The 27,773-nt window shown below is 42.6% G+C and overlaps 1 protein-coding gene across 7 annotated transcripts in view; it reads right to left on the reverse strand.

Moving 5' to 3' along the window:
* Nucleotides 1-17,651, reverse strand: part of HERC1 (HECT and RLD domain containing E3 ubiquitin protein ligase family member 1) — a 95,780-nt gene extending 78,129 nt beyond the window's left edge. For all 7 annotated transcript variants that reach the window (XM_033071136.2, XM_042779661.1, XM_033071139.2 and 4 more), the window contains exons 1-5: nucleotides 17,611-17,651; nucleotides 3,670-4,625; nucleotides 2,383-2,478; nucleotides 1,897-2,091; nucleotides 41-352 (exon numbers count right to left, since the gene is read on the reverse strand). In XM_033071136.2, the coding sequence (XP_032927027.1) occupies nucleotides 41-352; nucleotides 1,897-2,091; nucleotides 2,383-2,478; nucleotides 3,670-4,599 (1,533 nt within the window). In that variant the 5' untranslated portion in view covers nucleotides 4,600-4,625; nucleotides 17,611-17,651. The remainder of the gene's footprint in view (nucleotides 1-40; nucleotides 353-1,896; nucleotides 2,092-2,382; nucleotides 2,479-3,669; nucleotides 4,626-17,610) is intronic.
* Between the last annotated feature and the right edge of the window lie 10,122 nt (nucleotides 17,652-27,773).

Here is a 27,773-nt window from a genome sequence, read left to right on the forward strand (position 1 = left end):
CCAGTTGAAGAGAACAGGGGCTCTACTGTACAAAACATACCTTCCCTTGCAGGGGACCCTGGATAAGTTTGGGGTATTTCTGAGTAGAACTATTGCCATGTCCCAGTTTTCCGTAGTCACCATCACCCCAGCTGAAGACTTCTCCTTCTGTTGTAAATGCTAAAGTGTGACCATCAGATCCTTTTGAAGATGACACCTTTTTAATAGACCTGTGAGGCTCAAAAGTCAATTTTTTCAATGTGGACTGATTGTTGGAGTCTCCCAGTCCCAGTCTCCCATAGCTGCCTTTCCCACAGGCTCTAACAGAGCCATCCGTAGAAATGACAAATGTACAATATTGTCCAGCTTCAATCTGCAAAGAGAGAAAAGGAGGTAATGGAGAAATGCAGAGCTTAGATAAATCAGAATTTACATATAGGTCTAGAAGTCTGCATTTTTTGGTGTCTTCAAATAATATGATGTGAAAACTAAAAAAATTTGGACTTCAGCAAGCAGTAAAACTGGAATTCTTGGGAAATATGATTTAATCTATTTTCGTAATAGACTAAAGTATGTAAAAAGTGATTATTTCATGTATTTGTATCTCTTCTACAGACTACAGAACTTGTGCAGCATTCAGATCTCCAAAACTTCTTAAAAGCAAAAAAGCCAAAGTAACAGCTTGATAAAACACTCTAAGTTTTGCTTAATTTTAACCAGTATCAAGCAATAACATTACAGAAATACAACAAATGCTAAAAATCCACTCGAGACTATAAACTTTAATTACGGGAACGTCAAAGAAATAAGATTAAAAGCCTTTAAGAAAAGAAGAACTTGCCCCTATGGGGAAGTCAGTGCTCAGCTGAGGAATGACCCAACAGCGAAGAGACTAACACAGAAATCATTCCCTATAGAAATCTTAACAGCAAAGTGCAGAGCAGGTTCCATCTGAAGCATAAAGGCATCATAAAACAGCCTCAAACAGGTGGCCACAGCCCTATTTAATGGGAATAAATGTCTTCATACAGATAATCCTACAACAATCACCAATGAAGGCTAAGTGGAAAAATCACATACATTTGTTGTATAGTTGTATACAGCACAATTAAAAGAGTAATCCATTCATTCAGATCCTACATTCCATTCTTGTGTACTAGTCTTTTGAATGTTTTGAAAGTTTTCTGAATGCATAAACTTGTTTTATGATGCCCAGTCCTGCAGCCCATTGGAATATAAAATACATCAGTGATGCCCATAGAAACAATTCCAGAAAACACACCTGAATTGTCTAGTGACCAAAAAGTGCTTTTACTTAAGTCAACACTGCAAAGCCAATATAGTACCAGAAAAGTAAACTATTATATTCTGGGTCATGCATCAATAGAAGTGCTCAGCTGCAACTGCACAGTGTGTGACTGAGAGCAGAAAGAGAATGCACACTGATTTTCAGAAAGCTAATTAAGGTTGCTGTGTCAGCAGCTAGCCCAATCTGGAGCTTTAAACTCTGCAATCTTGGGTGTGAAAGCCACCAATGGAAAAGAACATGGAGTCGTTAAGATACCTTTTAACCAACAATTTAAACAACAAAACAAACAAACAAAACCACCAAAACCAAAACAACAAACCCACCAAAAAAACCACAGGCAACTACACTTGTTTCCACAGAGCAAGTCAGGTAACTCAGGCATTCTTGTTACATGGATATTTGTCTGTGTGTGCCACCAAAAACAAACCAGAATGTTTTTCCAAGGAATCAATAAAAGCAGTGAGATATTCTCAGCAGAATAAGCAGTTCTGAGCATCACCCCTTCACTCCAACGTGGCACTCAGAAATCAAGTACTATTTCCAATTTCATACTGTGACTATGAAGCTGCTGAGTGTTACATCACGTATCACTAACAAATGTCACTCACCGTCTGTGCATCAGAAAAGCTGGGAGCAAGCTTGGGTTGCAGTATTTTCTCCTGAGTTCCTTCCACCAGCTGGTGGCTGCTGTTGCTGCCCCACACATACACCTCACAGGTCTCTGACACAATAGGAGCATCTCCTGTCTGAATGCTGTCAGGGCTGGCACACGTCCTTGAGTAGTCTGAAGCCATTCGGCAAACCTGTTCCAACCAGAGATTTACTGCACTGTAGGAAATTTTGTATTTCTTCTATACAGTCACAGTGTTTAATGCAGCTTTAACTGCCCCTTAACATGGTAACTGCCTAAAATACAAATCACCACCACCATATCATTAGCTTGCCCAAATGACTTTGTCTCATTACATTGTAGTTTTTCCATGTTTTTGCACCTCCTCTACCCCAGAATAACTCAGTCAAAACTGGACTACACCAATCTCATGTGTGAGGAGGAAGTAAACTACAGTCACTTAAAAGTTTTTGTCAAGACATACCTCTTCAAACAAACACAGAGCTGCCTCATACAGAGAACACAAGCCATCAGATGTTCTGGTTGGCTCTCTCCATTGACTTCGATCAGCAGACGATCCCTACAAAGTTTAAATGTTGTTATTAGGAGAAACATGCTCCCAGTACAGCAACAGCCCTGAACAAAATACACCAGGGGTTTGTTCCTACTGCTAAGGAAAATCTAATGACTCTTTCCATAAGCACACCGTCTCTCTCTTCAGCTGTGATACCTGCACACAGTCCAGAAAACAAAACTGCCACAAATGCTAGTCCAACATTCTTACTGATTCCATTCTGTGAAAATATCTGGGCTCAAAGTTAATTTCTCCCAATACTATTTTTAATGAAATACACATTATTTGTGTTTAAAGTGATAATTATTTTTAAATTACTAATCATAATTAATTTTATGTTTACATATCTTTCGGGTTTTGGTCTCTAATTGTATATATAGCCCAAACCCAACAACAAATAAAGTTGCCCATCACAACATTTAATCCAATTCAGATACTGCTACTGCCATGCTCTTCTAATGGACCCCATTCTTCAAAAGATTTTTGAGATTTTTTTAGATTTTAGAGTTTGTTTATTAACAAACAGTACAAGCATGAAAGAAAAGAATGACCACTTGAGGGAAAAAGTCATTCCCTGTTTCAGTCTGAGCACCATGAAGCAGAAGCTTGCCACAGCTTCCGACTGCATACGGTGCAATAATTTCATTTATTTCCTTTAAAAGCAACATTCATCTAGGACCAGCAGTAAGCACTCAATATACAAAGGAGTGTGCCATACTTCCCATTTAGCTCATTTTCTATCACATTAATTAAGAGCATCAGCAACACTGATGAACATCCTGAAGATGTATAAGCAGAGGCTTAGGTGAATGGGGGAGCAGGAATGTGCAATTAAAGTAACTAACAGGAAACAAGTTGTACTGCAGAATTTTGAATTTTCTAACTTTTTCTGCTATGAATTTAAATGTATAAGTCCAAGTGGATCAAATATGTCCTTGATTCTTTCCCTGAAGTTACAGCATAACACCAAAAATGACAACACAGAGATTGTTTTGCTGTTTCATCTTTACCTATGAGGGAACAGGTGGGCAGGAAGGGAGAGAGATGGTGGGTAACAAAGGAAATACGGGGGGAAATAATTCACAAAAAAGCCCCTTTTCTAACATACTCAGCAAATTGGCACTGTGTGTGGAGAAACTATTCCATTAAGAATGAAATACAGTGCAGAGCAGAAAAGCCAAAGCTGGTGATACCTACCAGCGATCGTCGCATCTGGGTCAATATGCTCATAAAGCAATCAAAGCTGATCATCCCTTCTGGACTTTGCAGCAACTTGCTTTTCTCCATGGTGTTCACTACAGCTGAAGCACCCAAAGCCATTTCTATCCATTCAAGAAGGTATCTCAAGGCACCCCGTTGGGCAGCCAAACCAAGAAGCAACTCAGAAGCTAACCTACGACCTAGAGTATCGGCCCCCGAGTTTGGAATCGTTACTCCTTTAAGAAAAGTTGTTACTTGTGACAAACAGTCCAAACCCATTGGGGGAATCTTGCTTTCATTGGCTAGAGATAGAGGTGGCAAAGAGCTCACAACTTCTATTGCAGTGTGGATAACATCATTGCAGAGACTGAGGCCAGGCCCTGCCGCAGGCATCATCCAGCTCTGTCTCAGCAGTGCAAATAACAAGCTGAGCCCAGTCCGAACTCCCATTTCTATCAAAGCATCGGTGCTCGACCTGGGGCGCTCGCTGACAGAGTGCACATCTGTGGATCCAGAACTGCTCTCTGGGGAGTGCTGCTGCTGCTTCACCTTCCCCTTATCGTGGTATTTATTAGAAAGTGCATAGAAGACACGCTGCAGCACGAGGAGACGCTTTCTAAGAGCTCCAGCAAATGGAGAGTCTGAGCACACCATCTTTGCCAGTGCCAGCTGGCTGCTAAGAAGGGCATCCAAGTAGTGGTCCTGCTCATCACTAGATAGAGATTCCCGCTCAAAATCTGGTAACTGAGGTCCTTTGAGGCACAGAACCTGCTGGGGTAATGGCACTACTTCTTTATTGCTAACTAACTTAGCGTACAAGACAGAAACTCCCTCCCTTGTGGCGATAGATTCACTGTCTTCTGTGATCCAGGAGCTGTTCAGGTGTTCAAGCCATTTCAGCTTCACAGGTGGGACCATAGCTGCCATGCTGGTTTACTTCTTTGCCATTAGTCCTGAGGACGAAAAAAACCTGTCAATAGGTATGCAGTATTACCTACCACATATTAACATTCAAACGCAAATAATCCTTGCAGAAGGTAAGCAGCAAAAGATTAATCACCAAGAATTGCCAGTTTCAGCATCTGACCTACATGTATATGCAACTTACTTAACATGATGTAAGAATTTTAGTGTAAGTCAGTCTGCATTTTCTAAATCCACATGCACATTTAATTCCAAAGCAAATTTAATTCTGCTAAGTGACATGAGCAGCATTTAACGGATAAGACAATTGAAGCTTTAGATGTCAAGAGCCACAAAGGTGCAGGGTTGATAAGCATACCTTAGCACTATGATGATTTATGTCTGCAGGATCACCCACGTAATCATATTATATTTTGCTATTTTATATGAATAAAGGATCACAATTCCAAAAACATACATTGAGTTCGAAAAATTTCTCCAATATAAGAACATAAACTGATCGCAAATAGTTGAGTCCAGGGTCTTTTAAGTCTAGGTCTGAGAAAATTTTTTTAAATTAATAAATTAAAAGAACATTCTGATCCCAAAGAGACACTAGCGTTACTAAATTTAATGCTGGCAGCATTTACAACTTCAGTTTCTTCACCAGGATTCTTGATGTCAACTCTTAAGTTTTGCCACAGTAGTTCATAGCTTAATACACAGCTTTATAAAGAGGCTTTCTCGAAGTGAGTGTTTTCAAACTGCTCATTTTAAAAGAATTTTCTTTAAAGTAATGCTTTACCTCCTATTGTACAAAACGGATTTGTTTAACTCCTGTTTTATAATCATTAACCATGGGTTACATAGGTTCTGAACAATCACTTTCTGTTCTTTGACCCTTTAAGTCCTAATGCATTATAATTTCACCAAAAGGCAGTAAAATTTCCTGCAGGAAAGTTTTTGTTGTTTGGTAGTGTAAGCCCTATTTGCTGTAATTTCAAACTGGGGGTGGAGGGAGCCTCTGCCATGCAGTGGAAGTTGGTGCTGCTACCATGCCATGCTTGTAGGGCAATGGGTAACAGCAGCTCAGCCTCCAGGTGACACACGCAGGTACTTCTACACCCAGAACTCTGTTCACTGAGAAAGACAACACTGTCCCATTTGGCAGAAAGGATTTGCTACCTACCATCTGATCCTAACTGTAGGGTCAATTAATGAAAAAGCCCCAAGCCCGGTCTTATGTGAAGCTTATGCCTTCTCAAGAGGTAACACATGGGCATGTAGCTCCATTAAGAAGTTCCCTGAACAGACTCATTCATGAGCTTTATGCTGTCATTAGCTACTCCGCTTTCAGAAACTTCAAAATCTGTACCTCAAAGGTGCAAATACTGCTGCTTTTCCTGAAAACTGATAGATTTTTTCCCTCCTGCCCTTGTATGCATCTCTAAAAATAGAGACTGAAGCTTGAAGCTGAGCTCTCAGCAGTGCCCTACTCTCCTTCTGCAGCTTTCAGAAGAAATCCATGGGTCCACCTTGAAAATAACATTCAGTTTTGTGTGACAAGCAGCAGGCTTTAACCAGACACTGCTGATAATCCTGGAAATGCTCTCTGAATACAAATGTAGATGATCTCTGTCTCTGCATGTAACAGCCACAGATCACTGAAGTTAAGCAGAAACCAGGTAACAGTGGTAGCACAGTGTATAGGTAGGGTTTATTTCTTCAGCTCATTGCCACAAATACAAGGTTTGTAATTGCTCCAGAGCCTGGACATGGACATCTCAGTTCTTTTTAGGGCAGACAAAAAGAAAATATATTTGGCTTTGAAAACTCAATGAATACTAACTGCGGTTTCACTGTATCTGACCCATGCAGGGTCAGGTGAACATGTGGAAGTACCAAGTGTGCAGGGTGGGCCAGTCCCCTTTTGAAGTCCACCTTCTGAACATGCTGATCACATGGTCAACACAAAGGGACAAGCCACAAACATGGGACAAGTGGACAAAAGTACTTTTCTTCTATCATCATAAACTGCAACAGTCTAAATGTACAGCAACAGCTTTATAAAACTATGTCAACATTGAACACTTCAAATACTTCAAACTAAAGTACCCAGAACCATCTGGGATTTGCATTAAAACAAACAAACAAATAAAAAAACAAAGAAAACCCAGCTCACCTGCCCTTACTCCTCCCTTTCTGCTCCTGCTCCTCAGGGTGGGGCAAAAAACAAAACTAAACTTCAAGAATGTGAAACACAACTCTTTTCTGTATCTTTTAGAAGCACAGTTCCTGTTGAGGAAATCACCATTTTGGGGGGAACAAATGTTCGCATATATTTTACTGTTGCTATTGGTAAGTCAATTAAAATGGGACCTAAAACTCACAGCCTTACCAATGCAACACCTATTTCCAAAGCTTACACCAGGGAGCAGTGGGGACAAAATGTATGTATGAAGCTCTAAAAGCCAAGTTCTATTTATCCTGGATATAGAATTTTTCTTTCTAAATAGCAATGGCAGTAATTTGAGCTGCAGGGGAAGAGATGTGAAGGTAACCAAACCTGCATTCAGAGCTTGTTCACCCTGAGCAGCACAGCAAAGGCTGCAGCTGAGCTCAGGGAAGGCTGGGTTCATGGAATCCTCTACAGGAACACAGCACAAGCACAGGCAAAGCTGCTCTTACCCATCACTGCACTGCACACCAACTGCTGCTTGTTCCCTTATATCACATCAAAGGGAATGTGAGGAAAAGAATTTTAAAATGAAACCTGTGAAAACACAGGGAATATAATCAGGGAAGGTTTTTGCTGAGCTAAGAGGAGAGTAGAACATTTAAATTATGCAAGAAAACATTCTTAAGAGAGCTCTCTTTTAATGTTCTAAGAAACATGGAAATTACCTGCAGCAGAGACCAAAATTCTTTTTCCTTTTATCAGTCCATTGTTTTAAATGCACCCAAAGGTGAACCTACAACTTCCAAATCCCACTGCAGACTTAAAGTGCATCCCCTGGCTTTCAGATTCTGTCTTCTCAGGTTCAAAAATCAAAACCAGGTATTTCTGGTCTGTTCAGGGCTTTTCCCACCATGTCAACAAATACACCACATAGCCAAACTACTACTGGAATTCTAAGCTCAGAAGCAAGTCTCCACATCTTGCAATAAATAGTAAGCACAGACAGGAGGTAACAGAATGCATTTCAAATTTAAAGAAATCAACTTGCAAGCAGCCCTAATGATTGTGAAACCATCATAATTAAATGATTGGTATGCATATCCACGCAGCCAGGAACTCAGAAAGAAAGCTGATGACAAATTTTATTCCCCCTTTATCCATTTATTTCTCTTCGTCTATTTAGTTAGATGATGATTTTTAAGAAGTTTTAGCTTAGATGTGTTTGCTGCACCTAAGGAAAAGATAAACACAAAACCACGAGCCTGCAAATGCTTGTCAGCAAGACAGAGTAAACACTAATAACTGATACAATGAAAATCTTCCCTTTTGAGTAAAAATAGGGAAAAAGAGGAAAGTGGCCATATTTCAGGGAAATTATGCAGTCTTCAATGGCCCAGTAAATAATTGTAAAGAATTTAAAATATGCTGTGTTTTATTAAAGAGTTTGTTTTTTCTTAAACAGGAATCAATTCAGCCTGAGACCACCAGCTGATTTTTACAGGTCACTTAAAATATTAACTCTTCTGATGGAAGCTTGCCTACAATAACTAACAAATCACATGTACTAAAAGTGTGAATGGCCTGTTGCAAGGCATTATTAAATATAACAGACTATTGGGCATATTAAAATTAAGTTTATATCACTAATGAAATAGGCCAGACAGTCAATTCTTTCACTGAGAAAAAACTGTCTTTTTTAAAGAAAAAGAACGATTCCCCTATCTCAAACAAGAATAAAATAAGAGATTAGGGATGCATCTAACTACATTTACAAGTTATTTCCATGAACCAGAAATAAATTATGAGGAGATAAACTATGGATGCTGTTCCCTCCTTCCTCTGCCAGCAAAGCAATTTAATCACAGAAACAGAAAGAGGAATTTGATGCGGTCATTAATCTCAGCCTGCTTATTTCACATATACAATACCAAGTCACTGACTGCCTGTATGACTAACACCTTCATGTACAACTGACCACGAGACAGAACAAAATAGCTGTTCCACTACAAATGGTTCAACATTTATGTATACATACATATATACATGTATGGATGGATTTTTATTTTGGTATTTATATTAGATACTAAAAATAGCTGTGTTTCATGTATATGTGTCTGAAGCACAAGTAGTCTTTCTGCAACAATTATTTATTTTCAAAGGGGAATAATTCTTGCAAAGCATTTCAGCTAACATCAAAGTGAAATTATCAAGCAAATTATGTAGAATTTTTTTTTGGAGTTTATATAAAGTGACATACATAAGGTAAAATATGACTGAGAAGTAACAGTACATTTTCCAGCCACTTACCATCATCTCCTAAATTAGCTATGGAAAGAGATTTTTTTAGAAAGGGAACAAAGCAAACACTACAGATTTCTCACAAATCCACTTGGTTGGCTCGGACATGAAGACTGTCAAACCTCTAAAAGCAAACATTTTTTTTCAGATTTTTACTACAGCTGCAGGAAACCAAGAAGTTTTTTAGGTCTTCCCACTTCGAGGTAAGTGGGACAGCTTTGATCACCTTCAAATGCAAGGGAGTAAGAACTCACAAAGGTGGAAAAAAGTTTTACTAAAGAAGTTAGGAAGGGAAGTTCTCAACTTTAACACCATCAAAGGAGTGAGGACTTTGGAAACTGCCCCAATTGCTCCTAGATTCCAAGGGCAGGGGGAAACGATACACAAAGGACTTGGGCATGGGGTTGAAGGTTAGAGTCTGTGAAGTTCTAAAGATTCTGAGTCCAGCAGGAAAGACAAGTCCTGGACTGAATATACACACTCCTCCAAAGGAATTTCCATAGTCTTCCCTTTCCATGTCAGCTCAGAAATTATGGGAGGCACTTGAATTTGTCACCCAAAAACCACCTCCATGAAGCCAACTCATTTATCCTAATAAAAGTAAACAGTAATAGAAGTAAATACAGTAATACAAGTAAATCCTTCTAGGGTTTAAATTTTAAAAATGCTTAGAATTTTAAAAAGCTCCTCAGAAGTTACTGGGTGCAGATCTAAGAGAAAGATTGCTGGGACAATTTAAAGAAAGGTGGAGATTAAGCAGAAGTTGTACAGTGCAGCTACATAACACTCTGTAGCTCCTTTTGAGGAGATCAGGAAGATCAGAAACAGCTCTAAGCCATTCCAGAGAGGTAACACTGAATTCCTGCAGGAAGAGATACAGGTATGAAAGCCACAACAAGAAAAAATTGAGGGGTTTACATTTTGTTTTGAAGAAAGTTGTAGAAAAGATCCTTAAAAAGTAGAAAACAAGATTATCTTGCTGGTTTAAGTAGAGAGAGTGTAACAGCACAGCTGCACAATTTCCCCACAAAACAGTTCTGCTTTTTCAGTCCTTAGCACGCACATTCAACTCATCAACAGACAGGAAGCGCTGAAACATGTGGGAGGGAGGAGCTGATTTTAGGGCCCTTTTTCTATTTTTTCCCCAAAACATCATCTTCAACACAGTGGCTCTACCTCATTGCCAAATGCAGGTAATCACAAGAATTCCAGCAAGAATAATACAAGTCCATAGATAAGGAGGAAGAAGGTATAGTCTGTGAAAAGGAAAATCTGAACCATCAGCCCAGAAATGTCAGTAAATCTTGAAGCACAGTGATTTCTCTTTGCTTGTACGAACCTGAATCCTCCTGCTTAATTGTTATTTTACAGCTTTGTGCTTTCCTCCTGGTACAAGGCTCAAAGAAGTAAACATGGTAATACAGAGATAAAAAGCAGAATTGATCTTAGATAAACTGTTGTCAAATGAACACAGCAAACAAGGGGAATGTATTCTAACCTATTCTTTAAGCCAGGTAGAACTTCCCACAGTCCATGCAGATTTTCAAACACATAAAACACATAAAATTATATATAGTATCTTCAGTCAGTAGGAAGAGAATCCATTTTCTCAAATCCGTGACACTAGCACACACACTGAAGATACATCAAGGGTGGAATTTAACAAAGCTACATACTACCACATTTTTCCTTAACCTAGCCTGATTACAGCAGAAAGCAAGCACACACAAAACCAATTACAGTAATTTCACGATTATAAGCTGCACCATTTTGACTAAAATTTTGGTCCAAATCCAGAAGTGCAGTTTATACTCCAGAGCGGCCAATATACGAACGAATTTCAGAAATTCGTCAACCCAGAAGCGCGAGCCTGCAGCAGCCCCAAGGCGACCCGGAGCCCTCCCAGCCCCGGCGGTGCTGAGGAAGCCCCGCGCCGAGCGGCACCCAGGAAGCCCCAGCGGCGCCCGGGAAGCCCCGCGCCAAGCGGCACCCACACGGTCCTGGCAGCGCCACGGAAGCCCTGCGACGAGCCCGCCTGGCCCCAAGTCGAGCCAGTAAACCCCGCGATCCCGCAATTCTGTTACTAACTGACAACTTTATGAAAGTTGCATGCGGGTCCTTGCTGCGAACAAAAGTGCAGTTTACAATCCAGTGTAGCTTATATATGGACGAAGAACGAAACGCTGCCGACACCTGGAAGTGTGGTTTATAATCAGGTGTGGCTTATAATCATGAAATTATTGTATTTTGACAGAAGCCAAGGTTCAGGCTCCTTGAACTCCTACAAAAGTAGCTGAAAGCTTTATTTTCTGCAAAGCTCTTGAAAAACTGCACCTATAAAGCTGTAAATATTTTATGTCCTAAAAATCAAAACTTTTCTGAGAGGAAAAATAAACCTCACAAACACTCATTCTCTCCCTCTGTGCAATCAGCAATTTCAGCAACCTTTGTAAGACGCTGACTCCATTTATTTTATGGGACTCTAATTACAAAAGCTTGTAGCACAAGAAGTCTGTACAGTAAAATCACAGGCAGGAAACACCAAAATTAAATATGAAGATCTGGTTGTGAAACTGAATTCTATTCACTGCCTGCCTGCAATGCTGTACCACACACATACACAGAGCTCTTCACTGTGTGTTCATTAATAGTGAACTTCCTGGAGTCTGCAGCAGTTCCATTTATTATTTCCAATAGGAGGAGCTCCTGGGCTCAAGGGCCCTGCAGCATGATGTCACCTGGGTGGCTTCTAAAAAGGATTAGAAAATTGAGTATTTAAACAGATGGCAGCCAGATCACACTACAGCTCTTGAAGCTGCTACAAGCAGTTAAAGGATTGTTTGAAACAGTGAGAAATTAACTTCTGTGATGGGCCAGAAAAAACAAGTGTTTTGTGGCTCATACAAAACTCAGGAACGATTTCACAATCATAATAATCTGATATATTCTTAATGAGCTTGTAGAGTTAATTCAATTAATTTGATGCAAGTGACACTGACTACTGAAGAACTTCATTCTGGGATGTCATTTTAGATAATTTTTGATAAAGCAGCAGTTCTGAGTTTATTGCCAATCATAGCTTTGGCAAAGCTAATTTACTTAAAATATGACAAAAAACCTAATGCAATAGGTTTCTATTTACTGCTTCACTGTGATGAGGGTATTACAGCTGCATTATACAAGTGGAATCTCTTCCAAGTTGCAACATTTTAGTTTCTTAGCACAAGCACTTAGAACCCTTCTAAATTATTTATTAATTCAAATACATGTAACATTCTTACCAGTAAACCAAAGTCTTTAGTCTGTATTCAAGTCTCTAAATTATTGTCTCAATACTCTGTCAAATTCCTAACCTATATGACTCCAGAGCTGAACGTGGAATCCCAAATATGGCTGTACCTTTGTTTTGAGCAACAGAAGGCTTGTTCTCTGATTTTGTCAAGTTCCACTCGTAACAGTTCCTGATGTTCCATAAAATGACAGATTACCTTAAATTGTTATCATTCCAGTCTTTCATACAACTTACAAAGAAGCCACAAAGTCCCAGTAAGAATCTTGCTTCACATGCTACCAGTTGGTAGAGTGCAGCAATTTTTGCAGTCCTTATTAGAATTTTACAATCTGAAAGTACAAATAAACCAAACATTTGCATCCCATTTTTCCCTAAGTAAAGGACTGTATATACAGTATCTAGCAGCGGGTATCAGAGCTCCACATAACATTTAAAGCCTTTTACTTGAAAGGTGATTCAGAAACCAAGAGTATATAACAGTAATTAAAATCCTGCCTTGTCACATGCCAAGAACATGAAATGTACAGAAATGCAAATGTGGTTCGTGGCCAGGGGACACTGGGACAGTTGAAATCAACAGGACATAATGTTGTCAGGAAGAGTTATCTGTCCAATATTTCACTAGTGTCAAAAAGGACTGTAGGTCACTATGCAAGGTAGGAATCTTCAAATGTTCTTTTTGGACTGTCCATGTAGTCTAGATACACTGCCATAAAAGATGCAAGGTGAATGGAACCATTCAAAACAGTCATGGCAAAGAGAAAACAATAAATTAGAAAATACTGACACTGCAGAGAAATGACTACAAATTCACAAAGAATTGAAAGCAAAGAGACAAAAACTGCCATCAGAAGCAGCAAAAAAAAAAAAAAGGCAGTAGTGCTAGTAAGACGAGATGGACTGTAAAACTGCAGAAAAAAATGAGTTGTGGTCTCCTACAAATCTGAAATGGGAAGCAAGGAACAACAGGAACTAAGCCAGCAAAAGCAAGCATGAACAGCAGCTACAGTAGACTGCTCTTCACAGCAGCATTAACTCGTGTGAACATCTGTCGCCACTGAGCACAATGGCCACTATCTTTCCTCCTGTATCAGCCTCCTGCTCAGCATATGGAAACCAAATCAGTGACATCATCATTCAGAATGAGATTTATTATGCAAACAACCACCAACCTTTCTTTCTGAATATTGAATTCCACCTAACCCTATATTTGTTAAGTAAGCCATGGTAAGGTTCCACTTGATATCCTTCCAGTTTTTAGTCCTCCTACATGATTTTTGGTTCCTGTGGGATGACTAACTTACTCATTATCCAGTATAGCATTGAAACCAACACAACCCAGTGCTTTCAGCTGGTCACTCCAAAGACCTTCTCAAAGACAGACTAAAGGAAAACAAAGTTACTATTAAGGTAATACAAAACTAAAGCTAGTTGCCTTTAGGGCTTAAAAAGCAAGGGATACAAAAACCTTATCGTGCTTTGTCAATGTAAACCTCTGGGGGCTGTAAAAAATCTACTCAAGCAGAGAAGCAATAAAAATTATCATTATTGTTCAGCAGATAAACTTAGAAAAATCAATTTAATCCATTACCTCTTCAGATATTTTAAGGTTACTGAAACAAAAGCTGAGAACGCAAGACACTCCACATATACAATTATCCAAAGCAGTCAGCAAAGAGGAGCTGAGAAGCAAAAATCCCCATGCATCAAAAACACCCCAACAATTTGAGCAAAGAAAGGTGCCTGATCTTGCATTGGAAAAGGGACCAACACTCGAGTGAGGTTTTAATACCACCACTCTCCCAAAAAGGACAATCACTTGTACTTCTACTGTGTAGTTACAGGATTTTCAACCACCACAACACACAGAAACAGACATTTTCTTGCAAAAACGATCAAAATTTTGAAGATGTATTTACTAGGAACTCAAAATTGGGAAACTCAGCAATAGACAGGCAATGCAATGTGTACAGTCAAAATTCAAACACATTCCACTTTCAAGTTAGCTGTATGTAAGCAGAAAGTTGGACTGCAGCCTTTAGATGTATATGTGTATATATATGCACACACACACACACATACATATAGGGGACATGTAGAGCAATGGAGAGATACCTGTTAACACGGCCTGTGGTACCAGGACAGGTTTTAAAACAGGAAATGGTTTTGAACTGAATACGGGTAGCTGTAGCTTGGATGTAAAGAAGAAACGTCTCATTGAGGGCAGTGGAACACTGGAGCAAGTTGCCCAGTTAAGTTCTGGATGCCCCGTTATGTTAACACTTCCTGTTAATATTTGCATTTCTTGACTCAGAGAATTCCTGTCACAACTGATTTTAAAAGAAACTCCTGTTGTGTAAATTCATGCATTTGTAAGGAAATGTTCTGAGGATGAAGTTTGGGTATTATCTAGTCCTGACAGCAATTATTACTAGTAAGGAGGACTCAAACTGCAGGTTCCTCTTTAAGCAGCAAATTAATTCCAGTTCCCAGCAGAGATGATGATTGCTTGAGTCACCTGAACATGCTCCCAGTGAGCTTGGTGACATCAGGTCAATCACAACAGACAGTCCAGGCCAGGGAATGGATCTGGCCAGCTCCAAGGTCACAGTCACGCTTGCTGTTGATGGGCAAATCCTGCATCTGCTGGGCTCCAGGCTGGCTTTCTTTCCTTGTTTTTGTATTAAGAATTTCCAGGGGTTACTCTGAATTACTCTAGTGCACAGCAAGCAGCTGCAGCACACTGGCAGTGACTTCAAGCAGCCCTGTGACAGCACAGCTTCGAATTCTGAGGGCTACTTCAGATGTTTTTAAAGAGCTAACACCTACTCGATTTGAATGTTCCACCTGACTGTCAGTCACTACAAGGGAGACAGACAAAAAGAAAACCTGGCAGCAATTTCAGGGTTGGAGTACTTCTGAGAGCCAATCACAAACACAACCAGCACAGTACTCACCATTCACTACCACGATTTTGACAGCAGGAAGTCAAAGCAGCCATAGATAATTGCATCCTGCTTTACACTGAAACACACCAGTGCAAGATAAAAATCTCTCGAGTTGCATGAACAGAGGAAGATTAAGTATCTGCACAGCATCTAAGACTGTTGTATTGAAAGGCTACTGACTTCCTAACAACCTTTGACCAGAAATAAAATGCCTGCTCCACCAAGCCTACATAAAATACATTTAACTTCTGTCTCTGTTACTTATTTTTAAATGGGAACGAGTGCATCTCTACCCCATGAATATTACAAGAATAATTACACTAAAAACAGAAGGAAAGATTGGAATACTACATGTGTCTTAACATCTTAAACAAAAGTACTTATATATAATTTTACTACTCAAACACAAATATTATTGCTAATTTCACATGTACCTTTCCCCATCTCGTCCTATTCCAGTTATTACTGATAATTTAACATATGCAGATCACCCCTGTACTGTTTTCTTTGAAAAATAAAGATTATGGCTACCTCAGATTGGTAAGTTAAAGGGAAAAGCCAACAAAGATCTTTAGTCAAGTCACTCAAACTGTTTCCTAATCAACTACTACCCACTGAATTCAGTTCTGAAACAGCAGAACAACAAGTTTTCACTGATAAACTATTTTTCAATTCAAGGATTAAATGAATTTTAAAATTGTGTGTTATATTCCATGTCAAGCAGTCTCTCAGCAAAAAATCAGTCAGACTTTACATCCCTACGCTTAATTAACAATTAGATGAAATTTCTTGGAAACTGGGTAAAGAAGGTGTTTATCACTCTCACCTCCCCTTCAACTGCTATACTTCCAGCCATGAAAACACATTTAGTCTTAATGTTCAAAGAACAAAATATATTTGACATATTTAAACAAGAACACAGGAGAAGAGAGGAAAACCTCAGTACAAGTTTGCACTCAGAGACAAAAAGCTTTAAGATGCTTCATTTTAAAGCACAACCACTGTGATAAAGCCACCTAACAAATCCCTCATAGGTGCAAGCATTCAGGAGACTGGTAATGCAGGACAATGCTGTAGAGCTTTTCATCTTTGATGCAAAAACTAGATTCCTCTCAGAATAGGGAGGCATTAGCAGCCCGACCAGGTATACAGTCTATCTTTCCAGACTAAATATCTCCTATATATTTTTTGTGAGACTTAACCCTGAGACCCAAGTCCCCTGCAGTCCCACACCCCAATGGAGAAGATGTGGTCTATATGGGGTCCCTAACAAGCAGCATCAAATTCAGCACATGTGAACTTAGAGCTCTGAGGTTTTATACTAAATACCAGCATAGAATAATCCACTAAACTACAACTCTGATCAATCTCATGAGACAATCTACACATGTATATACACAGATACATACAGGATATGTATACATGTATACAAATTACGCCATCCATGAGGAAACAGCCTGCTTAGATCTGTGACAACAGACATGAAAATGTTTCAACTGCACTAAACCTCTCCTGTACACACTGTGAAAGGAAGAGGGCACAACAATAGGATTCTGCACTTCAAAAAAACATGAAAAGCAGCTTGTGTACAGCAACATCTCAATGAAATGAATCATATGCAGTTTAAAAAAAAACCCAAAACGCAACAACAAAACACCTGCTAGATCTTCACTTTGAAATACAAAATAAATCGTCTCTAAGTAAAAGCATACACATAATGTTTCAGCACTGCAAGCAAAAGCCAGCAAATATGCCACGGGAAGACGGTTCAATTGCAGATGACAGGTCTGGAGACCCAAGGAACACCTACCCACAGTCATGCACACAGCCGATGAAGGCAAACAGGACAAATTTCAGATTGAATTTCGTGACACCTGCCGGGTCCACCTGGGATGCACGTAGCCAGAGAGGCATTTAACACTTAAGAGGAAAATGCCGGCCCACACTAAAACCGCATTCATGAGGTTCATGGGCAAAAAGCACAGGCTCCGAGGACTTCAGCCGAAGCACAATCAGAATTCGTACGGTTTACACCGCTCTGAAGAGGCACAAAAAGCCCCCACGAAGGAGAAGAGCTGCCGGAGGACGCGCGTCCCTGTCCCACCCTCAGCAACAGGGCAGTGACACCTGACGGGCCCCACCTGCCTCCCCTTCCCCACACGGCCGCCGGCCTCTTCCCCCACTCCGAGACGCCCGTGGCTGCTGCCCCGCGGTGCTGCCGGGCGGGGAGGGCGCGGGGAGAGCCCCCCCGGCCCCGGGCTCGCCCAGGCCTCCCGCCCCTGCCCGCGCTCCTCAGCCCCACGCGGCCGCGCGCTCACCAGGCAGCAGCGGGGGGAGGCGGCGGCGCCGGGCCCGGGAGCGCCGCGGGGCCGGCGGGGTGGAGCGCGGGGAGCGGAGCGCGGAGGTCCCGCCGGGAGCCGCGTCCTCCCGGCCCGGATTGTTACAGGGAAAACATGACGCGGGCGGGGAGCCGCCGATCTCGCGGGGCTACCGCGCGGCTCTCGCGAGAGCGCCGGCCGCTGCCCGCCCCCCGCGCGCGGGCACGCGCGGCTCTCGCGCCCGGGACGGAGCGGGGCCGAGCCCGCGCGGGGATCGGCTCGGACCGGCTCGGCCCGGCCCATGGAAGCGGCCGCTCGCTCCGGGAATGCAGACTGTGCCCGAACGGCCGCGTTCACCGGCGTTGTGCAGGCGCGAGGAAGAGCAGACGAACGCTTTTGCACAAAAACTACCAAAGAAACAGGCCAGGGAAACGGAGCAGGAAACTCAGGCGGGGATCCCGGTGGAATTGATTGTTGGACAGCTCGTGAAAAGAGAAATGGATGTTGTATGCAGGGACAAAAAGTGCAGAAAAGGCAGAAGGAGCCACATCGGTGGACAAGCGGGAGTATATTAAAGTGTTTGCTTAAACAAAATCATCAACGTAACAACAAATAGTGAAACTGTCACCGAGGAAGGAAATTCCAAGTCTGAAGAAAGGTAAAGGATCCAGTGGACACTGTCACGGGCTTAGATGGTGGCAGCAGCAATGGCACACCAAGATGAGAGAGGCACGGTGGCAAGGAACACTGAGAAGTCTCAGTTATACCCACATGGATCAGTAAAGTCCATACAACTTTAGGGATGTCGTGGCTGATTCAGCAGACACTCATTGAGTGAGTGGGAAAACTGACAGGAAGCAAGAGGAGAACTCTGGAAGAAGGGACTTGTTTCAGTGCATATGTTTCAGTGCATCAGCCTAAGGTGGGAATACAATGGAAGCTTACAAAGATCGGTGATGTGAAATGTGAACAGGGAACAATTGTTTACACTCTTCCAGTGGAAGAGCTAGAAGTTAACAGGAGGAACTTAGCAGATGAAAAATTCAGAACAAGGGAAATAATTACTGTTTCTTCATCCACATACAATTAAGCTGTAGAACACCTTGATGCAGGACAAAATATAGTAGAAGTTTACCTGGACTCAGAAAGAGACTGTAAAAATACAGCAAAGGAAAAAATCCATCACAGTTTACCAAAGGCATCTCCTGTGGTTGAAAATGCCCCAGCCCACAGAAAGCTCTGCAGTATTTGGGGACACTTTGCTCTGTGCTTGCTCCTGCCTTTCCTTCCAAGACATGGGCTAATGGCTGGCTCACCAGTGGAGCAGAGATCCCCTCATTGTCCTACAGCCCGTGTTTCCCAGATCTGTCCTCAGTAGCCTGAATGCTTTATTCTGGGTTATAAAGTGTTGGGGAGGTCCCTAAGGCTAGAGCTGAGCTCCCTGAAGGGACTGCTGCATTCCATGACACAAGTTCCAACCAAAATTGAACTAAATGTCACTGGCCACTTTGGAGACACATCCCAAGTATTCATGGATCTTCATTCTTCCCCCTAAAAGGCAGCTCAGGGATGCACAGTGTTTTGCATTAGAATAAAACCCAAATGCATTGCCTTGAAAAGTCTGACCCAACCAAGCTAAAAATCATGGATTAAGAAAAAAACTCTCTGATAGCAATTTCCCCATGTAATAGCAACCCACAGCATGATGGTCAAGACAACCCATTTTTGTTCAATAAGGTGTAAGATTTTTTTTTTAGTTTTACCTCTAACTACACCAGCTAATCTTTTCTCTAAAGTCATAGTCAAACTCCGCTGTGAATGAGCAGCTTCTTTGTTGATGAGACCACCTGAGCTAACAAATACTAGCAAAAATGGGGTAAATTATAAAAACATTTTAAGCATCCCTTAAGTATTTCAAGTATGTCAGCTAAAGGGCACTGTGTAAGAAATAAACTTAAACAACCCAACCAATACATGAGAACACGTTCAGTGCAGACATGTCCAGCAGCTCTGACATTGCACAGAACAGAAAGCAGAATAAACAGAATAAAAAGACATACTCAGCAGTGCATGCTCTTCTCCATGCTCATGTGCCCTACGCCCACACACATTAGTCACAACACGAAGACAAAACCTTACCATTAACTGCAGCTTTTATGGCTTGAAGGCTCCACCTGCAGCCAAGCATTGTACAAGTCCCAAGGAATTTCTTAGGTTTGCAAATGTCTAATGCTTTTAAGTTATATACACTTAAACATGAAGTTCACCAAAGCACAAGGCTTTCTGTTCTATTTGCCAAGTCTTGCCCCAGCCCATCAATCCTGCAGTCCTTCGAGCCCAGAGCTCTCTCCTTGCCCTTTGCCTGATGCAGATGTAGGAGCTGTTTGCAGAGGCTCACTGAGCTCACAGTTCTGATTACACTGGAGAACCATTGCTATTCATCTTTATGAATTCTCACTTGAAGCTTGTTTATTATAGCAACTGTTAATATTTGATTTTAACCACAATCTTTGATAAGTCAAGTGACTTCCACAGTTTCTCCTTCAGAGTTGGGCCCCAATGCCTGAGCTATGTCTACAGCCAGCTGACTCAGGAGCTTCTGAACTGGAGTAAATCCCAGCATGCCAGCTGATGCAGGATGAGGAGGTCTAGTCCATCCCCCTGTCCTAGGCAGGCAGATACTGGGAACCCAAACAAAGCAAACAGCATTCTAGCCTGCAGTAGCTGCAGTAGGTTTCAAAATAAGGAGATCAATAAGGGGAACAAGTCTACATTTGCTCTGGCACTACTAACAGCTGTCACCACAATTCAGCCATCTCACCTGAGAGTCAACTACCATTAAACGAAAACAGAACACTTGCAACCTTTGGAAATTGCAGAGGTTCCTGAAACTCATTTGGGCACCCTGAGGACATACCAGAGGAAAGATGAGACCTCAGTCACCTGCAGCTGTATATTAACATGATGAAAATTTAAAAAAAGGTGAGAAGAGTTTTATGGGACAACCCTAGACACAGGCCAGGAATACCTGAATCACAACCTTTCAGTGGGCAACATCATCTATCCTCTCCCCCTCCTTCACAGCAAGCATAAGCAAAAGTATTCAAAACTGCCAATCTCAAGAGTTCAGCCCAGAATGTCCCTGACTGCAGGACATTCATCCTCCATTTCTATTTCCAAAATAGTTTCCACCTCAGCTTCAAAGCATAGAGGAAGGCCAAGAGAAGGCCCATATGATCATGGAGGTTTCAAGGGCAAGCAGGCTGTAGATAGTTCCTCTGTTATCTCTGTGCTCTCACCTCTCCTTTAAAAGAGAAATAATCCTTCATCATAACTTCAGACCTCTCAAGTCCCACCTACAGTTTTCCTCCTTCCCAGCTTCACTCGGACTAAGGCAGCTTTCTTCCAGCATTTAGCTCTACAAGACCTGTTTTACATCAATGATTCCCTATTACTTTGCATGAGTTACTGCATTATTTATTAGTTTAACATGTACTGTTACATAATCCCATCCAATGTACTTTTACTCTTAAACAACAGAGAAAGGTAAGATAACAACAGAACAATGCACAATTTAACGTCAAACGTTTTTCTGAAACTGTTAGTAATTATCCTTTACTTTACTAGTAACCACATTTAACTCTTCATCCTCTTCTGATCCAAACATTTCTCCAGGGCTATGGCCAATTCCACCCTCACCATTGTCATAAGATCTGTTTTTATAATGCAGTGCCTAGGACAGGACCCAACATCCAGCATGAGGCTGTGCTATTTATCTAGGCCTTGTTCTTAACCACTCTTCCACAATGCAGGATAATTTTTGATCATTACAGAAAATGGGGATTTATATATTAAATACTTCAATAAACTCTGTTTTTATTTTACTAACTTCTCTTTTTCCACCAGACTTTGCTAACATTGGCATGCCTTGCTGTTGTCATGGCAATAAAAGGAGTCTGTATGGTTTGGGAGGTGACTCAGAAAAAATTTTATAGAGAAATGGGCCAACAACTACAACAAAGGACATTGAATGTTTCTGTGCCACCAGTTAACAAATGGTCAACGAAAAAAAAAAAGAAAGATCCCGAATCAGAAAAAATGATGCTAAACAAAGCTCGATTGGGTAGAAGACACTAAATTATTACTTGTGACTCTCTTGAATTTAGGTCTCTGTGTGGGTATAGCTTTGTCACCCCAAGAGTACAGTAATTTCATGAGTATAAGGTGCACCAGAGTATAATGCGCACTTCTGAGTGTCAGCAAATTTCCAAACTTTGTCTATATATAAGGTGCACCGGACTATAAGGCGCACTTTTTTTTTTGCAGTGAGGATCCGCATACAACAAAGTAATGAATTAGTAATGGAATCACGCGATCGTGGGGTTTTCTGGCTCGGCTCAGGGCTGGGCAGGCTCAGCTTGGAGCTGCCACAGGCTCAGCCCTGCTCGGCACTCCCGCCCGGCCCTGGGCGGCCCCCACTCGGCTCAGCACTGCTGCAGGCTCGCACTTCTGGGTTGGCAGATTGCCGAACTTTGTCCATATATAAGGCGCTTCAGTGTATAAGGCACACTTCTGGGTTCAGACCAAAATTTTAGTCAAAAGGGTGCGCCTTATACGCGTGAAATTACTGTAATTAAAATCGCAGTGATCTGCCTGGGCAGTTACTTAACCAGAAGAGAACCCAGATTTCCCCAAAGAAATTAGATTCATAGCGTTTAGAAATAAGAAGAGTCCTTCATTGTGAACTTCTCCCAAGAAAAACAGTCTCAAAGCCATCGACTTTGTGAGGGCTCTTCCACAGGCAAGGCTCTTCTTGTAGCTCACAGTTTACACGAGGCAAAAGAGAGGTGAGGAAAGGAGCTTGTGGCAGTCACTGAGGAGGTGTGGACAGAGCAGGTGCAAGCACTAAAGCCAGCCTACACCTATCTATGAAGAGCATGGAAATAATGGTTTTGGCTAGGCTAAAAATACCATTCACCTATGTCTTCTATATGTTACCCATAACACCACTGGCTCTTTTCCTGTGGATCCAAGGTATGTGAGGGGAGCTGTTATTAGATCATTTGCCTGTGCAGGGACGCCAAATGTGAAGGCACTGGAATATATGCATCTGTGTCAGTCCTTAACTTCATCTCCCGACTCATGTTGTGGACTGACAGTTCCTCTGCCTGGCACTTCCTGTTCATACCAAGCTGAGCCATACTAAGTGTTATTTATTAGAAAGCAATCTAAAGCCACAGCCACATGGCCAGCTGGCTCTTACCCAGCACAAATCATCAGTGCCACATAATCAGCAGTTTCAGAGCTCAGGATTGCAGGTACTCATGTCACTTCTTCTACTGTTATGCTCAACTGTGAAACGCATGGTAAGAACCAGTCTGAAGTATCCTCAAATTTAAGACCTAGTTCAATCCATGGCCGTCTCTCCCTGTCTTTTAGCTAGCTGGTAACATTTTCAAACTGTATCACTCAGTCTAACTTTCTATCAAGATTCCACAGCTCAGAAATGCCCTTGGCCGAGCCAAGCGAGGAAACATTCCTGTGAACAACTGGGGAAAACACATGGGAGACAAGAGGGGTTTGCACTGGAAGACAATGATTGCTAATATACAATTAAATTAAAAGGATTGTACATGAACAACTAAGTAACAACTGAATTCATACATGAGACTAATTCCAAACTATTCTATGTATGAATATGAAACATTTTGAGCATATGTGGCAAAGCACATTACTAGGACTTCAAGAGGATTAGTAATGCTTATTAGCTCAATATGGTAACACCCAGTGCACAGCCGCAGTGCAGCCCAAATACTGTGTCACAATAACACCTACAATGCATAGAGGTACTGGAGAGAGCTAAATTACAAGAGAACGGCCAATGGTCAAAGCACCGTTCACAGGATTGCCATTACCAGCTGCATTCTTATGGGCTGTGCACAATTCCTTTGGGGTCTCATGAGGGAATTTTGGGCCTCTGCTGTCCCTTAAAAACCCCAGTAGTGTGTCCTCACTTCCCATGCTTTTAGCAATAGAGTCAGGAAAAGAAAAGTACCCGTCAGAATTGCTTTCCCCTACCACGGCCTCAAGTCTTTGCTACTCGTTGAGCAAGTTTCAATGGCAACATGGAAAAAAAGGCAGCAACGAGCTCCAGCAACTTGTCCGTGCTAACTGCTGGAGACTCCCTGCCCCTCTGCATTTCCAGTGGAGAGGTGATCCAGCTTCCACAGCCCTGGACCAAACAGACCAACTGCTCTTAGCAGGACAAGGGGGTATGGACCAAAATATAGCAGGAGGAACTGTGTATGTGCCCATTCCCAGCAGGAGCTCTGTGTGTGTGCGCCCAGCAGGAGCTGGGTGTCTGTGTGCCCAGCAGGAGCTCTGTGTGTGTGCCCATTCCCAGCAGGAGCTGTGTGTGTTTGTGTGTGTGCATGTGCTCATGCCCAACAGGAGCTGTGTGCTCATGCCCAGCAGGAGCTGGGTGTGTGTGCCCATTCCCAGCAGGAGCTGTCTGTGTGTGTGCCCATTCCCAGCAGGAGCTGTGTGTGTGTGCGCCCAGGCAGTCACACCAGTTAATATTCACTGAGAGTTGTGTAATACGAAACTGGAACGCCTGAGCTCTTCTGACCAAGTACAGTAATTTCACGAATACAAGCCGCACCAATTTGACCAAAATTTTGGTGGAAACCCGGAAGTGCGGCTAATATTCCGGGGCGGCTAATCTATTAACAAAATTCTAAAAGCTGCCAACACGGAAGTGAGAGCCCGCGGCAGCCCCAAGCCAAGCTGGAGCCCGGCCGGCCCCGGCAGAGGTGGGAAAGCCTGGCAGAGGCGGGGCCAGCAGTGTGGGGGGCGGGCGGCAGAGCCTGAGCCAGCAGGGCGGGGCAGGGAGGGCGGCAGAGCCTGAGCCAGCATGGCGGGGGAGCCCGGGAGAACTGGGGCTAGCAGTGCAGGGGAGCATGGCAGAAGCAGGAAGGCCGGCGGGTGGGGCTGCCTGGCAGCGGGGGAAGCCCAGCAGAATCGGGGCCAGCAGCGTGGGGGAGCCCGGCGGTGCGGGGGCCTGCAGTGCCGGCCAGGACGAGGAAACGCGGCGGCGGTGCAGACGGGAGGGGGCGGCTGGCGAGCCTGGTGGCGGCGGCGGCAGCCCTGCCGGCGGGGCGAGCGAAAGCGGCGCTCGCGAAAGCGCCGCTCGGCGAGCGAAAGCGGCGCTCGCGAAAGCGGCGCTCGCGAAAGCGCCGCGGGGCGGGGCGGGCGCGGCGCTCGCGAGGCGCGGCGCAGGGTGAGCAAAAGCGGCAGCGGGGCGAGCAAAAGCGGCAGCGGGGCGGGCGGCGAGCCCGGCGGCGGCAGCCCTGCCAGCCGGGCGAGCGAACGCGGCAGCGGGGCGGTGCTGACGGGAGAGGGGGGCCAGCGAGCCCGGCGGCGGCGGCAGCACCACCCGGCCAGCCCCGCCGAGCCGTGGCGCTGAGCTGGGCCACCCGGCCCCGTCGGCAACCATGAGCGGGCCGAGCCTTCCTGGCCCCGCCCCGAGCCAGTAAAGCCCGCTATGCCGCGATCCTGTTACTAATTGGCCAATTTGTGAAAGCTGCGCACGGATTCTCGCGACGAACGAAAGTGCGGCTAATATTCGGGGTGCGGCTTATCTATTGACAAAGACAGCAACATTGTCGAGGCACCGGGGGTGCGGCTTATAATCCGTGCGGCTTGTATTCGTGAAACTACTGTACTCTGGTTTCTTCAATGGAATCCAATACAGGTGAAAAATTTAACAGAGAGACTGAAGTCTATTCAATTCATAAGTACAGCACAGATCCAGTCCCCATTTTCATAACAGGAAAAAAAGGCCTTTATTTAGAGGGCTTCAGTTAAGCAAAAAGCTTCCCCCTTTTTCACTGAGGCCATCTGACCTTGAGTAAGACCCCTTCCTGTTATTTCTCTGTGAAATAAGTTACCCATCTAACTACTGGCACAGGCCTGCTTTCTAATTACAGTAATTTCACGACCATAAGGCACACCGGACTATAAGGCGCACCCCCCGGGAGTCGGCAAAATTCACAACTTTGTAGATCAGATAAGGTGCACCGGACTATAAGGCGCACTTCTGGGTTCGGGGGAAAATTTTAGTCAAAAGAGTGCGCCTTATAGTTGTGAAATTACTGCACTCTCATCTTGTTGCACAAATTCAGAATACCATTATCCTTTACCACAGCTGTTCCATGCAAGATCCTATGCACCATTTCTTTCATCAAGAATTTAATTTTGTAAGTCAGAATACATAATAATTTTATAGAAGGCATTATCAAATATTAAACCTAGGAAAAAACACGTTTTTGTAATTGTGATTTAGTTTTTCTTTGCAGAATACAAATGCATAAAAAAGATAAGACCTGTCCTCAAAATTAGCAACATTCCAAGACCATGGTTACACACTACTCAGGTGATTGTGCCACATGAAACCTGAAGGCCTTAAAGATACCATAAAACCTTTTGTCTGTACAGCATATTCAAATCCACTGTTTAGCATTCTTACAAAGAATTTCTTTTTCCATATTATCTAGATCATTCCTCAGAATAAACCAGATAAAAATTAAGAAATCAGATTTGCAAAAAAAAAATTTTTGGGCAAAAAAACCAAACATACAACTCTACTTTTGCACCAGAATTCTTATTTCTAAACATGAGCTACAAAAGCAATTTTGATTTATACACTGAGTTTATCTTCCTTTTCAATTCTGACAGCTGTTTCTTCCTTGCTCATGCTCTATTCCACCATCTCACTACTTTTCCCTCTCTTTTTCTAACAACTATTTGTCTAGTTCTCTAACTGCTGTTTTTTTAAACTGACTTTTCTTTGGCTTCTGTCAGTTCATTAACATTTTTCTAGTCTTTAACTCAAAGTGAATATTCTAGCTGTTGTCTGAAAGCTGTACAATGAGGAATTATCCTTGTGCTTTCATGAATCAATGATTACTCTGTAAGGCCAAAAGCAGTTTTTCTCATCCCATTGTTTTCACATTTTCTCTAATTCCATTTGTTCTTGCATTCAATTTTTTTTCCAGCAAACACCACAAGACAAATAATATCCTCCCACACCTTTCCCTTTGAGATCTCATAATATTTTTCAAAAAGAATCTTCTTTTCCTTAGAGGGGGGGAAGGTACAAATAGCATAGCATTATCTCACCCCAATATGACTAGCACAGGCTGTGCTTCAGCTGAGCATGTCACCTAATATTCTCATTTTCCAACAAACCCCTGCTCATGGTGGTCTGTGTAGAAGGGGCTGCTAAAGTCCCAGGTTGCTTTTTTGCTGTCCCACCCAGCTCCTGGGGCTGCTGCCACCACACACCTGGCTGCTCACAAGGGACACTCAGAAGTGTAAAGGTCACTTTCCAAATGAACACTGGGAAGAAATCCTTCCCTTTGAGAGCCAGCATAATCTTCATTTCAGAGAGGTAAAAACAGAGCCTAGACACATGAAGCAACTTCTCCAACAGCAGGATTTAACCCAAAAGCCCAGAGCTCCTCCCACACGTATCTGGATTTGTATGTGCCGTGAAGTCCTGGACTGACAGAATCATAGAGCAATCAACATTTCCTCTTGGACATAGCTAATTCACCCCTGAATTGCCCAGAAAAGAGATGAGTTAACACATTTATCTCTTGAAACACTAATAAACCCTTCAGCCAATTCCACTATAAGAATTATGAAAACAGGTAGGAGCTGATAAAACTGATTAAAAGGGGAAAAAATGGAAGTAAAATAGAGCAAGGCAAATACACAACAGACAATTAATTTAAAATCTATCCTACACCTACTTTTGAATTTTCTCCAAATGGACTACCCTTAAGCTCTATGTAGAAAGTGTTAAATCAATTTAATTACAGAGTCACATGGAAAGTAACATGAAAAAGCTTTCACTCCTCTTCCCAAGAGTGAAACTACCACCCAACACACCTCAGTAGTTTTCTGGTTTTGCTTGTTTTAAAAAAGCCTGGAATTCTCCTAACAGAAAAAGAAGAACACACAATAACCCCAAGTTTTGCTTTGAAAAGGAAAGCAGTTTCATTACATAGAAATGTTTGGCTAGATGAACAGAAACTCTGCCCTTTGCACAAAAGGGGCTGCAAAGAGCATCCTGTTTAAGCAAGCTGTGTCCTAAAGAG

Source organism: Catharus ustulatus, chromosome 12 (assembly GCF_009819885.2).
Source record: "Catharus ustulatus isolate bCatUst1 chromosome 12, bCatUst1.pri.v2, whole genome shotgun sequence".
In the NCBI taxonomy this organism is placed as follows: domain Eukaryota; kingdom Metazoa; phylum Chordata; class Aves; order Passeriformes; family Turdidae; genus Catharus; species Catharus ustulatus.